This window comes from Pteropus medius, unplaced genomic scaffold, assembly GCF_902729225.1.
Source record: "Pteropus medius unplaced genomic scaffold, Ma_sr-lr_union100, whole genome shotgun sequence".
Taxonomy (NCBI): Eukaryota; Metazoa; Chordata; class Mammalia; order Chiroptera; family Pteropodidae; genus Pteropus; species Pteropus medius.
In genome coordinates, this window is record NW_024343733.1 from 3,735,004 (window position 1) to 3,761,268 (window position 26,265).

Sequence of the window (26,265 nt, forward strand, 5' to 3'; positions counted from 1 at the left end):
TTCATTCATCGTCTTCTCTACCATACTCTAAGGTCCCCAAGGTCAGGGGGCTGGTCTATGTTATTCACTCACAAGGTCAGGGGGGTTGGTCTGTTCCATGCATCGTTCCAGCCCTGGTGCCCAGAACAGTGTCTGGCACACATTAGGTCCTCAATGAATATTTGTTAAATAAATCAATAGAGGTGCCTGGAGAGCTACTTTAATCCAGGCCCTCGAGGGACTTCTTGGCAACCTCTAGACACTCTTGGGACACACAGGGGTCCTTGGGGAGGGGGCTGGGAAGTTTCCTGGATTTTTTGTGGGGGGCCTCAGACCTGAGCCTCCTTCCTTAGGGGAAATAAGAAGAGTCTGCCTAGATCACCCTGGCAGCATCGGGGGCCGGAGGTCAGTGCTGGACCGAAGGTAGGAGGGGCAGAGGGCAGAGGGAAACTTCTCTCCCATCTCCAGGCCCGCTATTCTTCGATCACCTGGCCCAGCTGCCAGCTCCTCCCCAGAGAAGGAGCTCGAATCACCCGCTGTGTTGCCAGCTTTCCTCCCCATAGAATCAGAGAATGCCGACCTGGCAAATGCAGAGGGGCTGGCACTAAGTCCTTCAAGTTCTAGCCTCTGCTCCCACACAACCTGAGCGACACGGCTGTTGTAGGGAGTCGGGGCCAATTCTCTACCTTGATTCCATTCCTCTCTTTTAGAACTTTCTTTGCCCTCGACTGGCTGTTACAAGGAGGAAACAGGTTTAGGCTGAGGGCTGCCCCGCGCTCAGCTTTTCCTCTCTCTTTCCAGGGCCTTGACACTCACTCCACACCTGAGTCTACCGTGCACTTGCTGGGTGACCTTGGGAAAGGCCCCTCCTCTTTGAGCCTCAGTCTTCTGCCCCGTGAACTGTGGAGGGCAAAAATGCCCACCTTGTGGGGTTGCTGGAGGATTACATGGGATAAAGATCAGAAGACATGATGCCGGCTACCACAGTTAACAGCTAGGGGATTCGTGGCAAGAGATAGATCCTAAAAGTTATGCCCATCTTCCTCTTGCAATTGCAATTTTAAGAGAAAGAGGTAAGGGTAGGTGAGTGGATGTGCCAGTGCAGATACCTAGGAGAGCTCAGCCTGGCGTCTGGGCTGTGAGGCTGAGGTGCGGGACATGCTCACATGCAGCACACACACACACATGTGCGTGCGCACCTGAGGAGCTTACCTGTCCACCTGGACCTCTGCGTCTTTTGTCTCCACCTTGGCAGGTGCACCTCCATTGATCCCTCTGCCACCACTGGTGAGAAGGTTCAGCACAGGCTCTATCTCTTTGAGCAGTTCATTGTGTTCCCCACTGCCCTGGAGGGTGACCCCGGCACTTTTCTTGGCAGGGAACTGGCTTGGGGGCCTGGGAGCCAGACCGTTGGTGTGGGACAGCAAGCCCGCTTCCTGCCCATTGTCGTGTGCATACTGCAGCCCGTTACCTGGACCTGGGGCCCTGTCCACTGCCAGTGGCTGCTCTTTGTAGGCCGACGACTGGTGTGACAGATCAACAGCTGTGGTGGAAGGACCCAAGGGCTGCGTCACCCGGATGGTCTTGGGGGTCCCGTCCCCAGTGAAGGTGGTCTCTAGGTGCGTGGTGAAGCCCTCGGGGCCCCTCAGAATGAGGACCACGTGGGTCTCGGAGGCGATGCCCCTGAGCACCTCCAGGGCGCTGTCATAAGCCAGGTCCACCAAAGGCTGCCCATTGACTGCGAGGATGATGTCTCCCGCCTGGATGAGGCCACTCTGCTCCGCGGCACCCCCTCGAATCAGGTCGGAAATGATCACGGGGGGCTTGCTCACCCGCTCCTTCACCAGGAACCCCAGGCCCCCCACTTTGCGCTTGAAAAGGCGGACAGAAATCACGTTGGGCTGGATTTGCTGAACGCTGAACGTGTGATTCTCCATGGTGTCTGGTGTCCAAGGCTCTGAAGACCTCAGAATGTGTCAAGCCAAAACGACTCCGCCAAGCCTCGGGCTGTGCCAAGAAGGAGCTGGGCGGCTGGTGCTGCAGGGGCGATGGGACTTGGTCTTGTCTGTGCTTGACGTCAACTCGGTGTCACCCACTCATTGCTGTTTGGCCGTCGGTGGCATGATGTCATGCGTCTGCTTCCTTTCCCGTTCCCTGAGAAAGCGGTGGTTTGTCAGGCAGACGTCAGAAGAAGCGGTGAGACGTGTCCCTAGGCAACGGGTCAGGCGGACTGGGAGGAGAAGCGTCTGGTGGATGTGTCTGGAGGTGATGCATGAGCTTGTGGACTATTCTCTGGGCATCGCCAGCTTGTGAGATGCAGATTAGGTCTGGGGCTTCTCGAGCTGAAGAGAAGGAACAAGGGAGGGGATGAAGGCAATTAAAAATGAGAGACTGACGTGGGGTACCCGACACCACCCCCAAAACTAAGATGGGAAACGCAGCCGACTGAGAAGTCTCGCCACCGGATGCCCTGGAGTTCCAAAGCCAACCTAGACACAAAATCCTCCTTCCTTGAGGAGTCTGCCTTCACAGTGAGCTGCAGGTCGTCTGGCTTCATCTCCATGATCAAAGCCCCAGAGAAACCGCTGACAGTCTGCCCAGAAATCAGAAGGCGACAATGACAAGACCTCTTTTCTTTCTTTCCCACCGCAAGAAGTCACCCCTCCAACTTGTCACGGGGCCTTTGTCTCTCCGTGTTTTGCCAACATTTTCCATCCACACCTCGGGTCTTTTTGGGCTCTCCATTCTGGCCTCTCCCAAAACCCCTGCAACAAACTCACGGGAAGGGGAATGATATCGCCTTCCACGGAACTGCCTGCGAAAGGTGTCGATTTGTCTTTATGACCATTTTTCTAACTATCCACTTGTCCCATGTTCAAGAGGACAGACTTGGCCACATTAAAAGTCAATTTGGGTATAATGCATACCAAAGGCATGGGTCCACACAAAACCTTGAAAGACATATGTACTCCACAGACTGAAACTCTAATGAAGAAACACTAGAAAGAGCGGACTGTGTATCCTCAGGTGATCATAAGCATGTAGCAGGTGCTCAGTGAGTATTTGTTGAAAAAGAAAAATCCCAAAAGACTAAAACAAAGCGGACACTTACTGAGCATGGACACTCTTGCTTTTTCTCTTCTTTGATCTGCACAGTAACCCTTCAATGCACGAGAAGACCAAAGCTTGGGAAGGGTGACTTGTCCAAGGTCATGGAGAGAATGATGGCAGAGAGAGGGTTTGAACTCAGGTTGGCCCCACTCTTGAGCCTCAGCTTATAAACGTGTACTCTAGTTTTAAAAAAATTTATATTCTAGTTATTTTTGCAACTTCCACGAGCTCCCCCAGGCTTGGGGAAATGAGGTGTGTTTGGGGTACCAATGGTCAACGGGGGACCCAGCCGGATGCCGAGGCCCAGGGGAGAGGTGTGCACCTGTGGCACATTCACAGTAGGCAGTGCTGCGTGTCTTGTGTGTCTGGGTTGGAGCAGGTGATCTGTGGTTTCGGATGAAGGAGGGGCAGGTGGGCGCAGCAGAGAACCCCCCATCTCTTTCCTTATCCCCAGTCCCGTCGCTACCCCAGCACCCCTTCTGCCGGCATCTTCGCCACACCTTAGCACGGTGAGGGAGCTCCCATCTGCCATGACTAACGAAGTGGCACTCTCTCGTTTCCCTTTCAGTGGCTTCCTGGGGTCATCCCAGGGCTGAGGCAGCTGACAAGCTCCTGCTGTCTCCAAGAGCAGGGAAGGGGTGCAGACTCCCTCCATGAGAAGGAGGCACCACCTCCTGGATCCCTTGGTGGTGGGGTAGTTAGCAAGTTCAGCCTCCCCTTTTGCAGCCTGCATTACGTAACGCCACCAATCCCTCTGTGTGGGTGAGGGAATAATGACCCACCTAGGCCCAGCCCGGGCTGCCTTCTCCATCTGGTGTTGCTGTGTGTGTGTGTTTCTCTCTGTGTATTCATGCATCACCCTCATGCTGTGTCATTTCTCGGCTGTGCGTGTGAGCATGTGCAGCCCATGTGTTGACCGACTGAGCGTCTTTCGGCGTCTAGCTGCTGGGGTTCTGGTTTGCAGAGAAAACCACCCAGAACCACTGTGTCCTTCCTCACAGGAGAGAAGTTCAGTCTACCCTGCCCCTTTGCTTCTTAAACTCTCCCTGGGCCTCATTTCTCCCCGGTATCAAAACCGGGATGTTCATTGTTTCGTTGGAGGCACAGACAGCTGTGACCTCCAGATCACTCTTGAGTGTCCAAGCTTGGCACCGGGCTATGGTCTTTAATTAAAGAAGGGACTCGAAGGTGAGTTCTTGGGGAAGTGAGGCTCCCAAGATCTCTTCTTCCACATGCTGGCTTGGGCTAGACCTCACCAAAAGACGGAGGCTGGAGCTGGCTTAAAGAAAAAATAAAGCCATCGACAAACCTTCCTAGCCACTCTCAGCCTTGCCGCTCTTTCTCAGCTGCTTTCTAAATCCGAGAGGGCTGTTGGCTGGTGCTTGGGAGCCTGGGGTGCTATTTCCCAGAGGTTGGCCCTAGAAAGGCCGCTTGATCTATGAAAAGAATTGAAACTCTCTCACTGCGTGACCTTGGGCAAGCCGTTCCCCATCCCGGGGCATGTTTCTGCAACCAAAGGCTGGGCTTGGGAGAGGCTGGGATAGGCAGTGTCTGCAGAGAGAGAGAGAGAGAGAGAGAGAGAGAGAGAGAGAGAGAGAATATGCAAGCCCTGGGTCTGAGTGAGTGGATTCTGAGCACTCACCGTAGTCAATTCTAACCCTAATAACAACCCCACAATGCTAGGCCTCCCTCCTTTTCTTCCCCAAAGCACATTCTCCTTGGCTGCCATATTTTTATCCTTACCCTGACCAGTGTCAGGTTCGATTATCTCCATTTTACAGATGAATAAATTATGCTGCCGTAGGAAGACCTGCTTGTCCCAATATACAGATGGCTAGTGTCCAGCAGGGTCCTCACCTGGGCCAACCAGGATAGCTGGCCACCCTTTTATCACAGGGAAAAGTGTTAAACCCCTTTCTGGCTCTGTGTTTCTGTTTGTTTGTTTGTTTGTTTTTTAATTTTTTTTTTATTTTCTCTGAACCTCAGTTTACTTATCTGTAAAATGAGGTCATTAAGTAATTACTACCTCCCTGGGTAACTAGTAAGATTAAATAGTGAATGCGGGGTGCCGGGCAATGTCACTGAGTGAAGGCTCGGGGAAAAAAATGGTTTCCTGTTATTGTTATATCATACGTAATGATTGGGGGCTTCCTGGCTTATAATTCCGTACACTTTTTAGTCCATCACAGTCTCGCCAAAGATATTTCATGTGCCCTCTAGAAGGGGACCCTTGGCTTGAAATCACACTGAGGAATCTCACGCTAATCACGGTCCCAGGCATTGAACATAACCCAGCCTCGCCCTTTGGAGCTGCGATTTAAAAAAAAAAAACACAAAAAAAAACCACATGTGCATACACGCCAGAGTACATACCATGGAAACAATACTTGGCCCTGGGCCTCATTCGAGTAGTTCCATGGTTTCACTGTATTTATTTCAGTTACCTTGCTGCGAGGAAATTAGCGGCTGACTTTCAGGGAAGACTGCCAGCGAGAAGGAGGGAGCCAAAATAGGCCAGCGTCTGCTACTACTCTCTCGCTGCGTGACCTTGGGCGAGCCGTTCCCCATCCCGGGGCATGTTTCTACAACCAAAGGAATGGTAACAGCAGCGGTTTCGAGTCATTGAGAGTTTATCGTGTGCGAAGCAGGATGCTGAGCCCTCTGCACGGGTGTCGTAGGAAGTAAGAGTTGTTTTTATCCCCACCTGACAGACGGACATGGCGACTGAGGTTCAGAGTAGTAAGCCAGGGAGGCGGCCTGGGGTCTACGCGAGTGGGTTCTGAGGACTCACCAGGGTCGGTCCTAACCCTCATAATCCCACAAAATCACGCCTCCTTCCTTTCCTCACCCCCAAAGCACGTTCTTATCTGCTGCCATATTTTTCATCCTTACTCAAAGTTCACGTTCAACTGTCCTCATTTTACAGATGCAGAAATTAAGCTGTGTTAGGAAGACCGACTTGTCCTGGTTTAGCCGGGGCTTTCCACCTTAAGCACTGAAGGTCAGAGGACATCTGAAATCAGCAACAGTTGGGGGTAGGGCGTCTAGAGCTGTACTTTCCAACTGGGCAGCCACTGGCCACATGTGGCCATTAAACTCCTGAGCTGTGGCTGGTTTCATTGAGATGTGCTGTATGAGTTTCTGGGTTTCAAAGACTGGTAGGAAAAAAAAAAAATCTAAAATATCTCAATAATCTTCCAATATCGATTCCATGTAGAACAGAAGATAATGTTTTGTACATATTGGGTTAAGCACAATTATTATGAAAATTAATTTTACCTGTTGCCGTTTATGCTTTTGCATGTGGCTGCTATACAGTTAAAGATCACACATGGGGCTCAAATTGTATTGCCACGGGATAGTGCAGGGCTAGGGTCTGACGTTAGAGTCAGCTCTTGGACCAGAGATCTTCTCCGTGTGCCCCTGTCCCTTAGGTCTCCTTGAGAATCTGACAACTTAACCGGGCAGAAGATTCCTGGTTCTCAGAAACTAGAAAAATGACACAGAAGTTTAGCAAGCATCTCACCACTTTTTGAGGTTGACCCCTGGGAAGAAGCCAGATGAGGGTAGCTTGGGGAGAGAAAACCCAACAAGAACCCTATGAAGAGACGGGTAACAGTAGGGTGTCACTTGGGCTGATAATTAGTCCAGTATCCAACATCTTGCCGCCCGAGTATCGTTCAAAATCTAACCCATCGTTGCAATGAATGTTTCGTTTAAAAAAAAAAAAAGGCAGATCCCTATGTACAGGTAGCAAGTGAGCTCCAAGATATACCATTGGTGAAAAAAGAAAGGTGCAAACACGTAAATTCTACACACGTAAATGCAGAGAACCTTCTGGAAGGAACAAGTATCAATGGTCGTGTGTTACGAGAAATACTGGAAGTCAGAAGTAGGAGGAAACATTGACTGACTACCTTTTTTTTTCTATTTGAATATCATTTAAATTATTTTTATCACATGTATATTACCTTTTTAAATGAACAACGTTAAAGAAAACAACACCCAGCCTCTGAATGCCCAGGTGTTTTCAGTTCGTGCACCCACAAAATTTCTGAGAGAGTGACAGCCCTGTTTCCCACCTCCCTCCAATCTCATTTTAAAACAAATCCAAGTCCTCCATGTCTAAAAAACAAACTACGGCCACCCTCAGCACAAACAAAAGACCAAAACTGTAACCCAACTGTTCTCTTTAAAAAAAAAAAAAAACAAACAAACCAACAAAACCCAACGAAACAACCGACTTCCTTGCATCTCCCGAACAGCTAATTTGCAGTCTTTCCCCAGAGAGAACGCCAGCCGGGAATCGAGCTGACGTGCTTTCTCCCACGCCAGCAAATCATAGCTACAAACCTGCCAGCCTCCGCGAGTCAGCGGGTAAGTCGGCGTTCTGGGTCTTGGGGATCCCAGAGACAGAGCACCCTCGTCCCAGGGGGTCTCCCCAGACTGGTAATTCCCCTAGTTTCATGGCTACAGTTCTCCTGTGACGACTTTGATCTTTCCTGATCTTAGGTCCATACCCCAGGGGCAGGAATGAGCTAGAGTTAGGAGTAGGAGGATTAACTGTCATTTAAAGTTTGGCGTAGGTCCTGTGGCTGAGGGTTTGGGAAGCCCACCCTCTCATACATCGCCACTTTCTACCACCTCTTTGAATGGCAGTTTTACAGTATCTATCCCCAAGTTTAAAATACATAGATCTTTGACCTGGCAATTTGTTATTTTTATTATTATTTTTAATTTTATTTATTTTTTCCTTTTTTTTTTTAAAAAAAAAAAACTAAGTTTATTGGGGTAATATCGATTAATACAAATATATAATTTTCAGGTGTACGTTATAATTTGACATCTATAGATTCTATTGTGTGATTACCACCCAAAGTGTCCAGTTTCCTTTAGTTACCATATATTTGATCCCCTTTACCCACTTCGCCATCCCCCTACCCCCCTATATTTGACCCCCTTTCCCTATCTACCTCTGCTTGGCCTGGCAATTTAAATTTTAGGACTTTCTCCTGCAGATAAACAATGAAGGAACATCCTTAACACACACACACACACACACACACACACACACACACACACACACTCACACACACACACACACACACACACACACACACATTTTCCTTGCGGGGTTGTTCGGAATATGAAGAGATCTGAGTGTCCATCAGTAGGGGACTATCATATAAAGCGTGGCACATCCATACAACGGAATCCTATGCAGGTATTACATAAGGGGTGATTAGATCTAAAAGGATCAACAGAGAGTGATCTTCAAGATACATTATTGAATTTAAAAAGCAAATGAAGCACACACAGATACATGGATGTCTATATATGTATACACACACCCGTTTCTGTATCCATCCCATGTATTCATCCATACTTCCATGTAAGCCTGAAAATGGCCTGAACACCTCTGGGAAAACATCCAAGTTACTGGCCGCAGCAGTGGCTTCTGGGACAGAGGAGTGGGAGGCCAGGGGTCCAGTGAGAGAAAAGCTTTTTTTAAATTTTTTATTGTATATTCTTTTTGTAGATGGTATATCTGGAACACAAAAAGAGCAGGATTTGGTGTGCTGAAACATGGAACTCGAGAGAGGCGGCCACAGCCTCAGGCCCCCAAACTTGGTGGTGAGTCGACACCACTGAGGTGTGGAGAGGGTGTCACCGGCCTGTTCCATCATCAGGAGAGAGCTACAGGGCTGCCGTCTCCATGTTGGAATAGATTTAAGGGATTATAGAGTCTTCATTTCATCTTCATTTTGCAAAGCTCATTTTTATGAGCTAGTTCAGCCAGCTGTAGAGCACTATATCCATCATATAGACAGAAAATTCCAGGGTTTGGGGACAAAGATTCTTTACGGTTCTTAAATTCCTTCCATCTGTGGACCCCCTCAGTGGCACAAAATTCCCCAGAGATGTACCTGTCTCTCCACCCTCGTGAGATGTGTCCCATCACCTGAAGTGTTATGTAGCGGTCAAAGGCATGGCCTTGGAGCCGGAAAGAGCATCATCTCTACCACCTATCAGCTTCATCAGTAATATCCTCCTCTGTAATATGGGAACAATAAATTACACGAGATAATTAAATGGGAATGCATTTGGTGGGATAACACATGTAACGTGCAAGTCACTGTTAACTATTATGTTTAGAGTCACTTTAGATTACACATCAAGGAAAATGAACTATTTCAGGCCAGATATGCGAACATAATCATGATCAAGAGGATGGCCTTATTACTACAGCAAGGAAACATGTTACCAGCGGTCTCTGAAATGTTTCTTAAGAATCTTTAGAAAAAGATAGTACGTATTTTCTTCCTCCAATAAACCTTACCCTCTTTTATTTTCTTTTTATTCCTTTCCTTCCTTCCCTTTTCTTACTCTTTGCCTTCCTTTTCCTTCATCCAAGTCCATTTGTTTATTAATTCTTACATATTTTCCCACCTGAGTCAGCGAGAAGACAAGGCACTAATACAAGGATGGACAAGACAAACAGCATCCCTGCCCTCAAAGCTCACAATCTGAGGGCAGAGGGAGTGGAGAGAGAGATTAGCAACAAGTACAGTGAGTAGAACAAAGTGGAAATATAGGGTGCTCATGGGAGCGTGAATAGGACAGCTAATATAGTCTGGGTGGCGGTGGTCAGGGAAGGCTTCCTGGAGGAAGAGTTGACCGGCCAGATGAAGGAATGGGTGGTGGGAGTGAGGGATGGAGGAGAGGAGGTACCGAGGTGGGAGGGAGCAGGCCTTTGAGGTGCTGGACAAAGTCCACTGTGGCAGGGGAAGAAAGGCCATGTCCGATAAAGCTGGAGAGGTCTTTGGGAGCTGAATCATGCAGTTCTCTTGAGAGCTAAGTTAAAGATTCTGGGCTTTTTTCTTGGAGTAATGGCAAACATTAGAGGGTTTTGAGAAGAGAACTTCTGTGGTCAGATTTATATTTTATAAAGATCGCTCTGGCTGCTGGATGGAGAATGGGTGGGAAAGGCAAGGCTGGCTATGATGAACCCAGCAGGGAGGCTGCTGCGAGCCAGTGATGAGAGCTGATGCTGGTGAGGGTTCAGGCAGTGAAAGGGAGGAAGGAGAGAAATGGACGGATCGAAGGGATATTTATGAGGTTGAGTCAACGAGATGCAGTGACTGACTGGGTGGAGGGGGTAAGCAGAGGAGGAGGTGTCCACAGGGACGTCCCAGCTTCTGGCTTCCAACAGACAGAATGGGAGAGGGGATAAAAATGGGGTGAACGAAAAAGAAAAGAGGAAACTCATTTGATAGAGTTATCCTTCCTGAGTAGTAAGAACTAATTTAACCTGTGGTCTAGCATATTGTAAGAGTCAACATTTCTTTGCATCGTTATTTCTACACTTTTGAGAGGATTACAAACAATACGCCTGATTTGACGCATTCCCCCCGCTGCGCCACGTATTGGTCATTTGATCTTGGGAAAGTCGTTCAACATTTTGAATCTCCACTTCTTTTTGTGAAATGGAAAAGGTAAAAAAACCCAACTACTTCTCAAAGTTTTTGTGAACATTACAAGGAGGCCGTAAAGAACACGTCTTTGTAAACTGCAGATGTCAAATGCAGAGGCAACGTTAAGTCTTTCTTTTTAAGAGGACATCGAGAACAGTGTCTTTCAAATTGAGGAGCTTAGTATTAAGTTGAGGCTCAACCAAGTTTCTCCCCTCATTCCTCGGGTCTTTGGGTGCCCCTGGTGCAGGGAAGCTGGGTCAAGAGAATGGCAAAACGTGCTCATGGAAAGAAAAAGAAGAATGGTGATCGTAAGCGAGCGGTGATAACATCCGTTCCCTTAACTTTAAAGTTCCCTGTAAACAGATCACAGCACAGGCGTGAATCAGTTACAGATGAATTTCAGCAAATTTCAGAGAACACATTAAATAGTAAACACAAACTACAATGGCAGGAATAACTCCACGCACGTCAGATATATCAGTAATAATAATAAATGTAAATGAGTTAAATTTGAGTAAACAATCAAGCCTGTCAGGTTGGCTAAATGCATTTGCATTTGTTCTATATTAGCATGATGGGGGGCCAAGGGCCAAAGGCAGGAGGGCAAATAGCAGGTATGAGCTTGGTATAGATCTACCAGTCACTTAACTCGGAGGCAGCATAGTTCTGCTTTGATTTGAAAGATATAATTAACTCTCTTCTTAGCATATGTTGGCACCTATAAGCACAAAATAAATATTTACTGAATAAATTATCAGCAATATTATCCACAGCAATATCTTCTATTGAATTTTTATTATACAAAATGAGCCATTTTGCAGATGATCACATTCGCCAAAGTCCTACAGTTCAAACTAATATTTTGAACATATTTCTGTGTAAGCACTTCAGTGAATTATCTAATTTCATTCTTTTAACAACCATACAAAAGATACGACATCTTTATTCCCATTTTATAGATGTTACAACTGAGGCTCAAAGATGTTAGTTAAGTCGTAGACATTGATTCAAATCAAGTTTGTCTGAACTTAAAATCTTTGTTTTTTTAAACTGACTAAACTGTTTTATTAACTCTAATAATTTTCACTCAGAGTTTCTAAGTAGATAATCATATAATCTATAAATACAAAAGTCTTTGCTTTTATCACTTTTGAAGTACTACTGTGTATGTTTATTTCAGTTGGGCCTGATCATCACTTATAATTTTTGTCATTGGAAACTGAAAGAGACTGTAGGGCTTTTCTATTCCAGTGATTCATAATATGGAATCTAAAGACCCCAACAGAGCTCGGGGGTGCCTGAAAATCCTGGAATTGGATACAAAAAATGCCCAACCTTTGTGACTATATGTGCATTTATATGGGGAGAGAGTCCATAGCATTAATATGGTTTTTCAATCACTTCACGATCCGCTAAACAATAAGAAGGGGAGTCACTGGGTTGACGCTGCATTTTACAGATGAGGAATTTGAGGCTCATAGATGGGGAAAGACTTGCCGAAGGTTCTTAGAGATGGAGTCAGAAATAGGATTCAGGTCTCTTGCATTAGTTCTTCTCAAACTCAGGCTGCATGCTTATTTTTTATTGCCACCCACATGCAATTAGGATCTTTACTCAGGATCCTACATTCAGCAGTAATGCTAAGCTGAGGATGTGAGCTGCAGCCCTTTCTATCTAGTTACGCTGTCTCTTTTTTTTTTTTTTTTTTGATTCTTCAAAATAAGCCCAAGGAGCCAAGTGCCTCCTCAGCTCTTACTTCCTGGTGAACCACCTCCAATTATTGACTGACTCTCCAGGACTGATAACAGGGGTTCTGAGGATACCATGACAGGTGGAGGGAGGGGACAAATTGTCACAAGTCATGCACACAATTCCAGGATTTTCAGGTGTCCCAGAGCCCTGGAGGGGTCCATTGACTCCATCCTAGTTGCTTGGCAAGGTAAATGTTTAAAAGATCAATTTCATAATTAGGATAAAAAGCGGAGGACACTTATCTAGTGTTGACTAAGGGAGCCATAAATGATAATGGAGTTTTTAAAATAATAAAGTAAAAATAAGGATCATAGTATTAGAGAGATCCTTGCTACGACTCCTTTATTTATTCAGCTTTTATTGAGCAATGACTTTGTTCCTAAAATGATCACCCTAATGAACTATGAGTGTACTAACTGTACACTCCTTGATGGCAAAGATCATGGCTTCCTGGTGTACCCTCAGTGCAAAGTGCTTGGCACATAGTAGGTGCTCAGTAAATCAGAGTCTCACTCTCCAAGTCTGCAGCTATCGAAGTAGCCCTGGTGGGAGGTGAGAGGGAGCAGTGGAGATGGCAGAGAACAGGAGAGGCCATCGTCCTCTGGAGCGCCATTCCAGCTGGTGGTTGCCGTGCAGGAAGGTGGGGCTGGTGTCAGTTCACTTCCTGCCAAGCAGCTGCAGGGAGGTGATGACATGGCCCATTATAAATGAAGTAATGGATGCAGGGGTCTTTGCATACTTGGGTAATGACACTTAGATTCAGCAAGAGGAAAGCTAACGTGAGGTCTTAATGGAGTTTGTAAAATGATCATTGATGGACATGGCCTAAGGTCTTACTACACCATATGGTTCATGGATCCGCAGGCATCACCTGAGAGACACTTAGAAATGCAGAGTCTCAGGCCCTACCCCAGACCTAAGAATCAGACTTTGCATTTTAAGGTCCCCAGGAGGTTGGTGTGTATATTATAGTTTAAGAAACCAGTGTGCCTCTGACGCAGCCCCACGATGCTTCAAGCAGAACACTTCAGTCTAGGGAGTGTGACAATGTTAGGTTGAACCGTGTAAAATTGCAGATATTCAACTATTTTGTGACCTACGAAAATGGTAATTTCAAATGAAATTTCAATTTCAACCCAAACTATAAACTATTTTGCCCAAAAGTGCTTCAGACCCAGGTTATCTTTTGCTTCAAAAGGGCTCTGGTCAGATTCTACAAACAACACCCACAGGCATACACCTAACTTTCATTTGGTTAACACAAAAAGTGGAAATTTCACACGAAATACAAGTTCCTGGTCTTCCCGGGACATTGGAAGGTGCGCTCACGCTGAGTCTGCCTTCCTGAATGTCAGTGCCCCTTTGATAGGGCGCGAGCCCTCCTAAGCCCCTTGGTTCCCAAGTCAGCCCCTCTCACTCATTTGTTTCCTGCCAGGACCCTGTAGGGTTTTTTTTTTTTTTTTGACTGGGGGACCCCTGCTAGTGAGTGTTAAAGGGAAGCAAGGAAGGTCACCTTTAGAAGCTGCTCAATGAAGGGGCGGATGGGCTCAGTGATTTGGGTCCTGTCCTAGGTGCCCCAAGTTGGTCCAGGTCCCCACCTTCCTGAAAGCTCTCTGCATTGTGCCCGCTGGCAGATGCTCACCCTGCCCTCATCTTTCCTGAGTTAAAGCTACTGAGAACGGTGCAGCCTTTCACACAACGGTCACCCTTCACTCCATATCTGCTTCTTCTCTCACCTCGGTGTGTTTACAAAATCCCTTCCTGGAGTGACACCTTTCTCTCCAGAGTTTTTTCTTTTGATGTCAGACCAGTCCGTGAGGACTCGTTCCAACAAGAGCTGAATGGAAGCCAGCCTCCTCTTTCCGTCTGAAGGAATCACACAGTCCCGGGTCCCACATGTCGTCCTTAGTGACTGTGTCTTGGGGTTACCTAAACTGGCTGGGTCTTTACATTCTGTCGCACTGGTATCCCTGATAATACCCTGGAAGACACCCCTTCCCCAGCACTGAGCAACACGTTCCCATCTGATTCAGCCTCACCTAACAGAGCTCTCTGCAAAGAAAGTCCCAGAAGAAAGAGAGTGACGTCACCTTGCCGACGTCACAGAGGTGGGAAGGAAGATTCATGGGAGAAAGTCGTGGTTAAGCTGGTAGGTCTTTGGTTCAAATCCTGACTCTGCCATTTGTTGACATTTAGAATCTCTGTGCCTCATCTGTAAAATGGTGAGTAATAACAGTATGCACTGTGCGGGGCTCTTGTGAAGACTCTATGAGATGTCATATTTCCCCAACTGGTCTTACCGCCTTCCTATCATTGTATCATACCTGTGTCTCACCTGTGTAATTATTTACCACTTTTCCTTAAAGTTGACTCACTTTTTACCTTACTTACTGTAACATCAACATATGCAATGATATCCATGAAATCATAATACAAAGATGCCAGCTCCATTTTTCTATTACCTTTCAGAACAAATATGTAATGAGTAAATTTTAAAAAATGGACATGACCTCACTCCCATCATGAGAAAACATTGAACAAACTCAGACCGAGGGATATTCTACAGAACAACTGACTAATCTTTGAAAGTGTCAGACACGTGAGAGGCAAGGAGAGATTCATAAACCGTCACAGATCAGAGGAGACTAAGGAGAAATAAGCACTAAAAGTGATGTGGGATCCTGGATAAGATCCCGGAACAGAGAGAACTTCATTAGTAGAAAAAGTGGTGAAATTCAAATACGGTCTATAGTTTAATTAATAATATATTCATTGTCAATTTTTTGTCCTTGACAAGCATACTATGGCTATGGACTTTTTTATATATTAGAGGATGCTGGGAAAAGGGTATAAAGAAACGCATTGCACTGTTTTGCAACTTTTCTCTAAGACTAAAATTACTTCGAAATAAAAAGTTTTAGAATGTGGGTATCAGTTAAGCAGTCTCTCTCTCTTTGCTCCCTCCCTTCAGCACCTGGCGATCACTCATTAGCCTTTGTCTCTATGGATTCACTCCTTCTAGGCATTTCGTATAAGTGGATCCTATACTCCGTGGTCTTTTTGTATCTAGTTTCTTTCATGTCGCACAATGTCTTCAAGGTTCATCCATGCTGTGGCATGTGTCAGTACTGCATTTATTTTTATGGCTGAATAATATTCCATTATCTGGATGGAGCACATTTTGTTTATCCATCCGTGGGTTGATGGACATTTGGGTTGTTTCCACATCAACTATTGTGAATAGTGCTGCTGTGAAACTCATGTACGAGTTTTTGTTTAAACACTTATTTTCAATTCCTAATGGGTAGGGGGTTTCCTAGTAGGGTGATGGAAATATTTTGAAACCAGACAGAGGCGACAATTGTAAAACACCGTGGATATACGAAACACCACTGAACGGTACCCTTTAAAATGATAAATTTTATGTCATGTGAATTTTACCTCAATAAAATGGGTACTACCAGTGGAGGAGTATCTACCACATTTTAGAAAACCTGTGCTTGTGTGAGACCACAGTACCCGGGCCTTGGCAAGTGTGCAAGGAATGTTGGCCAGTGCTTATGTGAGAGACCACAGTACCCCGCCCTTGGCGAGTGTGCAAGGAATGTTGGCCAGTGTCATTGTTGTTACCGGAGCTACATGCAACTCCCGGTTCCCAGCCCAGGGTCATCTCCACAACTTCACTCTGCTTTCGCCAAGAAAATTCCTCCAGGTTTAATCTACTGTACTCCTTGAAGTTCAGCAAGAAAATTCTGGGGACCCTGGGAAGCTACCACTAGAATGCCTTGCTTTGGCATCCAAGAACTTCTGCTTTCACAAGACACATGCCCGGCTGGCATGACCCCGCTGGCCATCGCTCAGCTGGCCATGTGCTCAGAACAACACAGAATGGACATTCAACAGATACTATACTGGTTACTTGTTGACCGAACACCAAACCCACCTCAGCAGCTTACTCAATAAGCTTTACCTCCTCAATGACTAAACGTTTTATTTAACCAGGACTCTACGCTATAATTTGCCGGTTAAGTACAATGCCCTGGCACTGTTCATTTGATTTTATAATGTCCACTCCCATTTCCTCAAAGTACCTGGGGATATCTTTCAGGATTTGAAACAAAAGAAAATGCCTGATTTGTTTGGAGGATTCCATGAGAATCCTACAGAAAACTGGAGACACTCCAGCACATTCTAGATCAGAGAAGCATCTTTCTGCTCGGAGCTGACGAACTGGGGTTGGTTTTATTGATGATTATCAGCGAGCTCTTCCTCTTTTCCCTCCTCTGTGCTGGTTGTTGTCCATCCCCAGATCCATTCTCCACCTTTCTCCAAACCTATCCAGGCCCCAGGAAGAGACCGACCTCTATGGATACCCAAAGGCTCCTTGCCCTCTGGCCTCTGATTGGGTTTGGCCAATGAGAGGCACAGATGAGGTGAGAGAGAGAGCGAGAGACTGCACTCCCTGCCTCTGCTCCATCCCATTTTAGTGCTGTGGTCTGGATAGGTCTGCATCCCTCTCCCTCCCCCAGCATAGCTTCTGCTGGGAGGTCTCTACCTCTAACCCCTTCCCTTGGCCCAAAGACCTTCAGCTACACAGTTCCCTCTCTGGCTTCATTGGGCCGGGTGGTCATCACCTCCCTAGTCCCTGAACACTTCATCCTCCTTTGTTGGTGCCCTAAACTGTGTCCTTAAATAATTCCTTCATTAAATTATCTTGAAAATCCAGGTTGCAGATGCCTTCTGTTTCCTGATTGCACCCCGACTGACAAATCTTCATCCTCATTGCGCCTGGGGCCTAGGGATGAGGACTGTCAGAAGCAGCCCTAAGGGCCAAGTGTAACACGTCTAAGTGGAATTTTCCTAATGGCCAAGCTCATCCTTACTGATAAGCTGATGGAGCACCCAAAATGCACCCAGCATTTAACGGTCCCAATAACCCCGAGTAGTGGAGTTTTCCCTATGTTTACAGAAGAGGAAAGGAGGTTTAAAGAGAGATTAAATAACTTGCCTAATAAGTGGCAGTGGTTGGGTTCAAATCCAGCTCGGATGGGCTCCAGAATCCTGCCTCTGCCCTGTCGCCTCACATCCATAGGGGTCTGATAGATTTAAGAGCCAGTGTCACGGCAAGTCAGACCCCTGCGCCTGGAAGAGAAGCTCGCTGACCCCAGAAAGCTGTCAAAGCTGCAGCTCTGAATCACTCTTCGGAGCTCAAACACATTCAGGCGCGCCAAGGCTATCAAGCCAGCGGTAGAAAAGGCAACTTTGGAAGATATTCCAGGAACGAACCTCAAGCTCATTTCTCAGTTCCTCAAGAGGCACGGAGCCTGTTCTGCTGCTGACAGAGGGAACTGTCGCCTGCTCATTGCTCAATGCCCCTGATGTAATGCACCGCGGAAGAGGGCTCAATTGGGATGCTAAACAGCCGTAAATGACATTGTCACCAGCCTTCATAAAGCACAGTGACTCACAGCCCTAATTAAAATGCTGGGGGAAAAATGTAAAGAAAGGCTGCCATGGAAAACAGTGACATTTTGCAAAACTGTGGATTATTTCTTCCAGGAAAAGAGGTGCTCATGAGGGTGTGTCTATGTGTGTGCATGTGTGTCTACGTGTGTGGAGGAGAGGGGACAGAGATGGAGAGGCTGAATATTATTCTCCTAAGAAACATAAAAAAATTTAACACAGAGGAAAGTCTAAATAAAGCTACTCCTGCCATCCAACTTTTTGTTATGAGATGTTTAAACAGAGGAAATTTAAAAGACTAGTACAACACCTATCAACTTCCAACTAGATTCAATCGACTATTAGCATTTGCCCATTACGCAGAACCATTTGAAAAGAAGATGCTTCGGCCCTAAATTCTAAAGCATGTCATCTATGAATAAAGATAGTCGCCCACAGAACCCACAGTACCATTATTACCCCCAAGACGATGAACTACACTTGCAAAATTTCACCAGATATCCAGTTAAAGTCATTCTTTAAACAATGTTAACCTCCGTCATAAATCGAATCCTCCCTGCTTAGCAGAGAGAAGTCAATGTACCACACAGAAATGGAGCAGGAAGACTTTTGGCTTCACGGGAGCTGGTTCCTGTCACCAGAGTCTCAAGATGAAGGGTACAGGGTACATTGCTTGACTTAGGCACCCGTTTGGAACCAGACAAGAAATCCACTGTGATTACACTGTGTTGTTTTGAAAAAGAACCCTCCTCCAAACTAAATCTCTGCATGATTTCGTCCAATGTAATCACCCATTTTAACCACAAAATGTGGCTCCCGATGACTTCCTGCTGTTTCTGAAATGCCAATACACCCTTAAAAGCCCAAAAAGGTATCACCAGTAGGGGAATTCGGAAAGAACTATTATAATTTCTGAAGGCAAGCCTTGAAGAACATACCCACAAGAAATCCTGGGCAGGGAAGGCAGCAGTTAAAGAAGTAACATTCATCTACATGTAGGAATTTTGCATGTTTGTTAAAAAATAATAAAAAACCATAAAAATATCAAGCCAAAAGATATCCATCCGGTCTCATTATCTTATAAAATATTTTGCAACAAATAAAGGAGTTTTGTTTCAATGACTATCATATTAGGGGAGAAATGACAAATAAAGGTCTTTCCAGCTAAGACTCGTCTAAATAAGCTAGCACATAGATGTTATTGACTCTTTTCATTACCTGAATTCTGCTACATTAATGTAATTGGTTTTTGTTTTCCTTATTGAATATCGTAGAGCTAAGAGACTGCTTCAAAAATCAAAGAGAAAAACATGCCCAAAATATGTCAGTTGCTATTGAGTATTATTCTGATTTATCCCTGAAGGTTACCCTTTTGCTTAAAATTCCTGGAATGAAACACAGCATGATGTGGTCCACACAGCTCTTTTAATGACCAAAGAGGATGGGCTGACCACACCATTTGCCCCATTGCATTCCATTTATTGGCAAGTTGATCTCTTTCTCAGACACTGGGAATGCTTGAGGGTAAGGATGGTGTCGTGCACTCCTTTATGCCCCAAGCCTCTCTTATGGGCTCTGGCACAGAGCTGGGAGTCAGGGCTTGTTTGTTAGATGAAGATGCAGCTTTCCTGACTCTTGCTGATATGAAATCCCTTAGCCGAGAAACACTGGCTGCTCATCCATACAAACTGAACTTGGGCAAGCTTTTTGAGTTCACGAGCTCCCTTCTTCATTTCTACCTGGAAACAGGTTCCAGAAAAGCTCATCTTTTTAACCCTCATGGTAGCGATTTAGCTATCAGGTTTTGCATAAAGAAGAGATTCCTGAATATTGTTTAATGCTGGTGGGCAAAGGTTCCCGGCAGAAGCTGTGACACTTTTCAGGACATCCCTGAAAATCTGTGAAATTGCTTTCAGGTGCCTTTTGTTCCAAAGCATCTCAGATGGCGAAAAAGGACTGTGTTTTCTGGGGAATCTCAATTGAGAAGAGGTGATCTTATGATGGTAGGTGACAGAATATGTAAATCGGAGGTGGGAAAAAGGAAAACACTGCCCAGTCTGGAAGAGGGAGCTCTGCTCCTACAAATCAAATGGCTCTGTGCTTTCGATCCTAACAGAGCACCCTTTCTTTTCGGACCTGCCAGCAGAAATCGCAGATGCAGCCGATGGACAAGAATTGGGCAAATGTCTGTCTTGGGTGAGGCATAGAATGTTACAGTTATAAAGGTCTTTGAGGGAAAATAGTCCAGGGGTTATGAGCGGCAGTGTCTTGAAGGTCCAGGCAAATGACATACACAATACTTAACGAAGGGACCTGTGACCTAAAGGCAATAACGACAACAGCAACAACTAAAACACCCAAACCAAACCGAAACACAACGCAAATCCTGTGCTGGCCGAAGAGAACATACCTGCAGGCTTCCAAATGCAGTTGCCCTTGAATTTCAACTCCTTCATTTCACAGGAGAGAAAACTGGGGCTGGGTGAGTGGAAGGGGCACGGCCCACACCAGCTGGCTGACTAAACGGGTCTCTCCTTTTCGCATTTGTGTTGTTGTTGTCGTTCTGACATTGAAATTGGCCTGACACCATCCCCCTGCCCAGAGTTACACATACACCATCGCACTGAATCCTCCTAAAACCTCACGCAGCAGTTATAATTCTCATTTTATAGACAACTTGCCTGAGGTTCGGAGGGGTTAACTCACTCACCCAGAGTCACCGATTCCACAAGTGCCCGAGCCTGGCATCAGCTGCTTCCCCGGACGACATCCTCTTTAGTTTCTCAGTGCAACGCTCTGTCTTTTGACCAGGCTGCACTTGACCAAATTCGGCACCGGAGACTCTGTCACTGAGAGGGGGCTACAAATCAGAAGGCTACGAGCCCCGTTGCCGTTTCCTCTGAGAAGTCTTCCCTGATACCCCCAGCCACCCATCCTGGGTGCCGCAGCAGCATTGACTTCTACCTCTCGTGCAGGAATTTCACGCCTGGCACAGAGCTTGTTCGGTGGCCATTGCTTGACCAGACCACAGGCTTTGTCAGTGCGGGGCTCACACCACCTTAATCTGGTACCTGCCCTTGGGGCCTGGCACCGGGCCTGCCCTTTTACACTCATCATTACACATTGGACGAATGTGCTGACGTCTGCCGCAGAACCACACATATCTGTGCTTGGCTCTCTGGCTTATTACCACTAAATACGGCTATGCCAAGATCCACTGCCCGCTATACCCTGTTAGCTATGCTTTTATTGGAGACCTCGGGGCATTTTCTGTTGACAGATCATTTTCATTTAATACAGTCAAGTGGACTCAACTTTTCAGCATTGCAGGATGCTGCTCATAGATCTCCTTCCCTACGAAAGGCCTGTGACAAAAACATACGTAGGACTTGCAAAGGTTGGGTGGGGACCCAACTCAGCTGTCCAAATGAACTGCAACCAATGGCTTTGGTGAAACCCATTGTAGTTAGACAGGGTTTATTAGCTCCTATGATTACTCAGTTCCTACAGTTATACCTGATATGTCACTTTTTAAAGGAATTTCCTCTCTGAAAGGACAGACAGGTCAACCGTTTGGGCCAATTCCCAACATTAGATGGGGTCTCAGAGCTTATGTGCACCAAGGTCAAGGTGGGAGGAATCACGTGCAGTCTCTCTGAACAGTTTGTCCAATCTATGACCACAACCAGGAAAAAGACAGAATTAAATTTCCTTTAAGTTCAGAATCCATAGGGTTTCTCTATACTGAAGTAGATGTGGCATTATCATATATGAGCACTGGGCAAAGAGTCAAGACTAAGACTCTATTCCAGCTTTGTCGATATAGCTGTGTGACCTTCAGCAAGTCACATACCTTTTCTGGGCTTCAGTTTCTCCATCTGTAAAATGCAGGTGATGGACAAGAGCTGAAGGTGGTAGAATCTCCTGGAAATGTCTCGTTATAAATACAGAACTTCGTCTATGGCCATATCACCCTGAACATGCCCGATCTCATCTGACCTTGGAAGCTAAGCAAGGTCGGGCCTGGTTAGTACTTAGATGGGAGACCACCTAGGAAGACCAGGTGCTATAGGTATAAAAAAAAAAAATACAGAATTTCAATCTCGTCAGGGATGCTGTTTTAGATCTGTGTGTGTGTGTGTGTGTGTGTGTGTGTGTGTGTGTGTGTGTGTTGTGGGGATCGCTCTGCCTTTAACCAGTGCCTTGGTGGATTCTGATGCTGATGGTCTACAGGCTGATGTTTGGCATTTGCTAGATTAGATGATGTCTAAATGCTATCATACATTAGAATAAGGAAAATGGTCATGTTGCAGCCTTTCACTTGTTAACCATACAAACCCACACTGGCCCATGGTGGGAAGCATGTCCCTTTCTTCTGTCCTGGAATATCAAATTCCACTTCTGCACAATCCGATTTCTAATAGGAAAAAGCCTCCGTTCTAACGGGTGCAGACTGTTGCCAGTGCCTCTCAACCATGTTCCAAGGCTCACCAAACCATGCACAGACCCACAGAAACCGAGTGACAGGCAACACACTGAGTCTTGTCATAAGGCAACTCAAAACATACACCTAAGAAGGCAGCACAGTCAAACCTGTGTGTACTCATAATCCCCAGGTGAACTGACCCCCCAATTCTTCCTATATCCTTGGGAATCAGCATCCCCACAACGGGGAGGTTTTGGACTGCCGTCTGGGTGGTACCTTGGACAGCTCTTTGCAGCTTGGCCCCAGAGACCCTCGGAAAGCAGCCTACCCTGCTAGACCACTCCCAGCTTCTTACCCTTGCTGGTGTGGTCCTTCCCCATGGAAGACTGAAACTGGGGTGGAGGGGTGGCTCTGGCCATTTGCGGGGGAGGGATTGAAGAAAAGGCAGGAAGAGCAAAGGGCAAGCTAGTGTGGAAACCACATCTACAGTATTGGCCACAAATGGTTGCTACAGAAGACCTCCCTCTGGGGTTCCCCTTCTTGTCCGATCACCAATCTTGGCATAAAACTATCGTTTCCAGAACTTACACATACATTTTCACAAATGTTCAAAACAACCCCTCATCGGAATTATTGTTCTCATTTCGTAGATAATGGAACTGAAGTTCAGAGAGGTTAAGTGACCAGCCAGAGGTCACACAGCCATGGAGTAAGTTAAGCTTAGCCCCAAGCAGAGAGCTTTGCCAGATCCCATTACCATGTGGCTTGCTCTATCCGTACATGGTGTGGGACTTTGGGGAAATCCGAATTTCTGGAGATGCAGTCGTGCTCCTGAGTTTCGGGGTAGCCTCTGTCCAAGCAGATATATCAGGAAATGAGGCTGTGGGTGCTCTGGTAGGAGCACATGTTAGACTGCTTATGAGCCCAGAGATGTACCAAAAAAAAAAAAATCCCAAATTAAGAAGTCAAAAGCTGGGACTGAGGTCTCCAGCTGTGCCGCTTACTAGCTAGGTGACTATGGGCAAGTCGCTTGGCTCGCCCTACTCAATTTCCATCTCTGCAAAATGGGATTGCTGTGCTGGAGACCTGGGGGTATTCCAGGAACACCTTGTGTGTGACGGTGCCCCGGGGATGGCACGAAGCCACGTGCCCTTCAGGGCTTGGAATCAGGCTGGCGGAAAGAACTGGGGTGGCGGTGGTAGACATGGTGGGTCAGAATGTCCCCCTCTGAGACCTGCCAAGGCTTCTCACGTCTGTCTGCCGAGATGCCTGAGGCAGAGGATGGATGCCACCCCCGCAGCCTGGGGCACAAGAGGCTCCTTCTCCGGTTTACCTTAAGTTCAAAATAACAACGGCGAGAATCCATATTCCCTTGTGTCTTTGTGAAGCCGCAATGTTTACCCAAGGGGAAGGTTTTCCTTCATTCGCCTGGGGCCTGGCCTGAATGGGTAGCCCCTTCGTTCCCTCTCCCAAGGTCCTGGGCCAGGTGATGAACCCTGCATGCGCTGGCCAGCTCTCCACCTCTGCCCAGGGACACTCTAAGGGCCCTTCCTGCATTGTTGCTAGGGCAGTTCCATTTTTCTGGGGACTGAGCTTGAGCTGGGCGGCTATAAGGGGCTTGTCTGCAGGAAGGACTTACATATGGTTTCTTCAAGACTACTTGGGCCCCACTGAAGGGAGCACAATCTACCAGCCAGAGGACTCTGGGCGGGCCTCACAGTTTCTGGAAACCCCCAACGACCCAATCACTCAGATCCGGCCCCGCAGCATTAAAATAGTAAAATACCAGCAATGTTTCCTGCGAATCGAGTGCTTGCCCTAGGCTTCACATTCACGATTTTTTTTACCATGAGAAAGGTACCATTTTACAGACGAGAGAACTCCGGCTTAGAAAGGTGAAGGGGCTTACCTAAGGCCACACAGCAAATAAAGGGTAAATCTAGGGTTAGAACCCAGGGGTGTCCCTCGGAAATTTTCTGCCTTCGTTCTACTGCCTTCTTCCCTGCGCGCGCCCCAGGCAGCGAGGTCCCGGTGCCCTGAGAACCACCAGCGCACCTGCCACAGTGGCCTGGGCGTGGGGACAAGGCTTTCGCGATCTCTAAGGCGCAGTCCAGAGAGCCTGGTTTGGCCCCTCGGGCCCAAGGGCCCTTCAGGTGGCCCTGGAAGTTGGATCTCGCGGGGACCTTGCTCCAACCCTTGGTCACCTGGAAGCAAACATACCGCGCGCAGTGCACTAATTCCGAATCGCAGCGAAGCGCGCGCCCCGAGCCCATCAGAGGGACTCTCCGGGAGCCTTAGAGCCTCTTCCTAGCGGGAGGCACAACTTTCCTAGGTTCTGGGAACCAGCGCTCTCGCACCCCAATTCCATCGGACATGAGTAGTAAGAGGTGCAGGCGGCCCTCCATTATGACAGGAGCGCAATGAGGATCCTTACAAAGTTGGAAGCCAGGCAGGAGCAACATTCCCAGGAGCAGAGCCGCCCAGCCTCGGCCCCCCCACCCCCCGCCAAGGGCGGCTAGCAATGCGAAGGAGTCCACTATTACCGCGGGCTCGCAGGTGCCATACCTCAGGAAAGCTGGGCACGGAGGAAAGCTGCGAGTTGAGGATGGGCAGGTGCACCGGTCCCCGGGGACTGGTGTCCCCCAGCAGCGGGCTGCCCACTGGGAGTAGCAAGCGGTGCCAAAAGGTTCCGCCATTACCGCCAGCGCGCAGCTTGGAGCTGAGCTCGAGGCTGGAGGCGGGCGCGGGTCCCTGCAAAGTTGGAGCGGGGTGGGCGCGGGGACCCGACCCCCAAGACCGGAGTCCCAGGCCTGGGGACGCCGGCGGGGAAGGAGGAACGCGGCTGCCCGAACCAAGTTGGGACGCGCAAACCTGGCGCCTCTCACGCGCGCTGGGGGCTTGCACAGGAGCAGAGAGCACGAGGGGACAGGAAGGGGACGCGGGACGCTTGGGCCAAGAACTCACCTGCCGCCCAGCGGGGCAGCTCCGAGGCTGCCTCTCCGCGCTGCGCACCCGCCCGCCTGCTAGTCCGCGCGCCTGCCCGCCTCTTCCTCCGTCTTCTCCTGCTTTTCCTCCTCCTCCACCTCCCGGTTCTGAATCCTCCGGGTCCTCCGACCCACAGGGCTGGAGGGCGCCAGTCGCGCCCACTCACCCCTGGGTGGGAGCCACACGCGTGTCCTTCCCCCTCCGCTTTGTGCCTCTCTGATCCCTCCCCACCCCCTCTCGCCTAGCCCCCACCCCTTCCTTGTCCCCTCCCCTCCCTCCGCCCTAGCGAACCCAAGTTCGGGATGGAGGCTGTGGGCTTCCCCCACGCAGTGCCGGGCGCCCTGCGCACACCCCTGGCTCACCCCGTCGGCCTGGAGCTTGCCCGCCGCTTCGCTGCCCCGCGGACGAGCCACGGCGCTAAGTAGCTCCTCGCCCAGCGGCTGGAAACGCGGCATAAATATGTAGGGACTGAGCCGTGAGCTCAGCGAGGGTCGTGAGGGGGAATTTATTTCTTAATGTCCCTCCTTTATCCTATCATCACTGAAACGAATTAGCGGTGACGTCCAACCCGGCTGGTTTATGGGTGTGGGGAGGGAGACGTCGCAACCCCTCATTAAAAGAGCCGCTCTGGGCTCCAAAGCATACATCTTTTATATAACCTAATTTCCATTTTTTTTTTCTATCAATCAGAAACACACACACACACACACACACACACACACACACACACACACACACACACAATTTCTGGGAGCCTGGAGGGGGCTGAATGTAGTAGCCACAAGGGCAGCTCTCTTAGGCAGAATGTTGTCCACATCACTGTTGGGACAACATTATTCAACGGACAGTGGGATCCACAGCCTCCCGGGCTGGGCAGGGCTGGAAGCCCCTGGGAGGTTGCTCCCCAGGAGGTTGCTCTCTGAGCTCTGTCCCTGGCAGCCAGTTCTGGAAATGTGGCCTCATCTTTGTCCCTGGACGAGGCCTGGCAGCTGGGGCCAGGGGAGCAGGGAAGGGACAGGCTCACCTGTGGCCTGTAGACCTGCAGGTGGGGAAAAGCCAAGGGCTGGGATGGGG

At 47.9% G+C, this 26,265-nt stretch overlaps 1 protein-coding gene and 1 pseudogene across 1 annotated transcript in view; one reads left to right on the forward strand and one right to left on the reverse strand.

Annotated features, from left to right (window-relative positions):
- The window catches only part of NOS1 (nitric oxide synthase 1), a 99,179-nt gene extending 73,768 nt beyond the window's left edge, over window positions 1–25,411 (reverse strand). Inside the window, exons 1-2 of the mRNA XM_039868257.1 lie at window positions 25,171–25,411; window positions 1,192–2,321 (exon numbers count right to left, since the gene is read on the reverse strand). Of these exons, the coding sequence (XP_039724191.1) occupies window positions 1,192–1,916 (725 nt within the window). The 5' untranslated portion in view covers window positions 1,917–2,321; window positions 25,171–25,411. The remainder of the gene's footprint in view (window positions 1–1,191; window positions 2,322–25,170) is intronic.
- On the forward strand, window positions 21,737–21,855 carry LOC120606896 (uncharacterized; annotated as a pseudogene).
- Window positions 25,412–26,265: the final 854 nt, after the last annotated feature.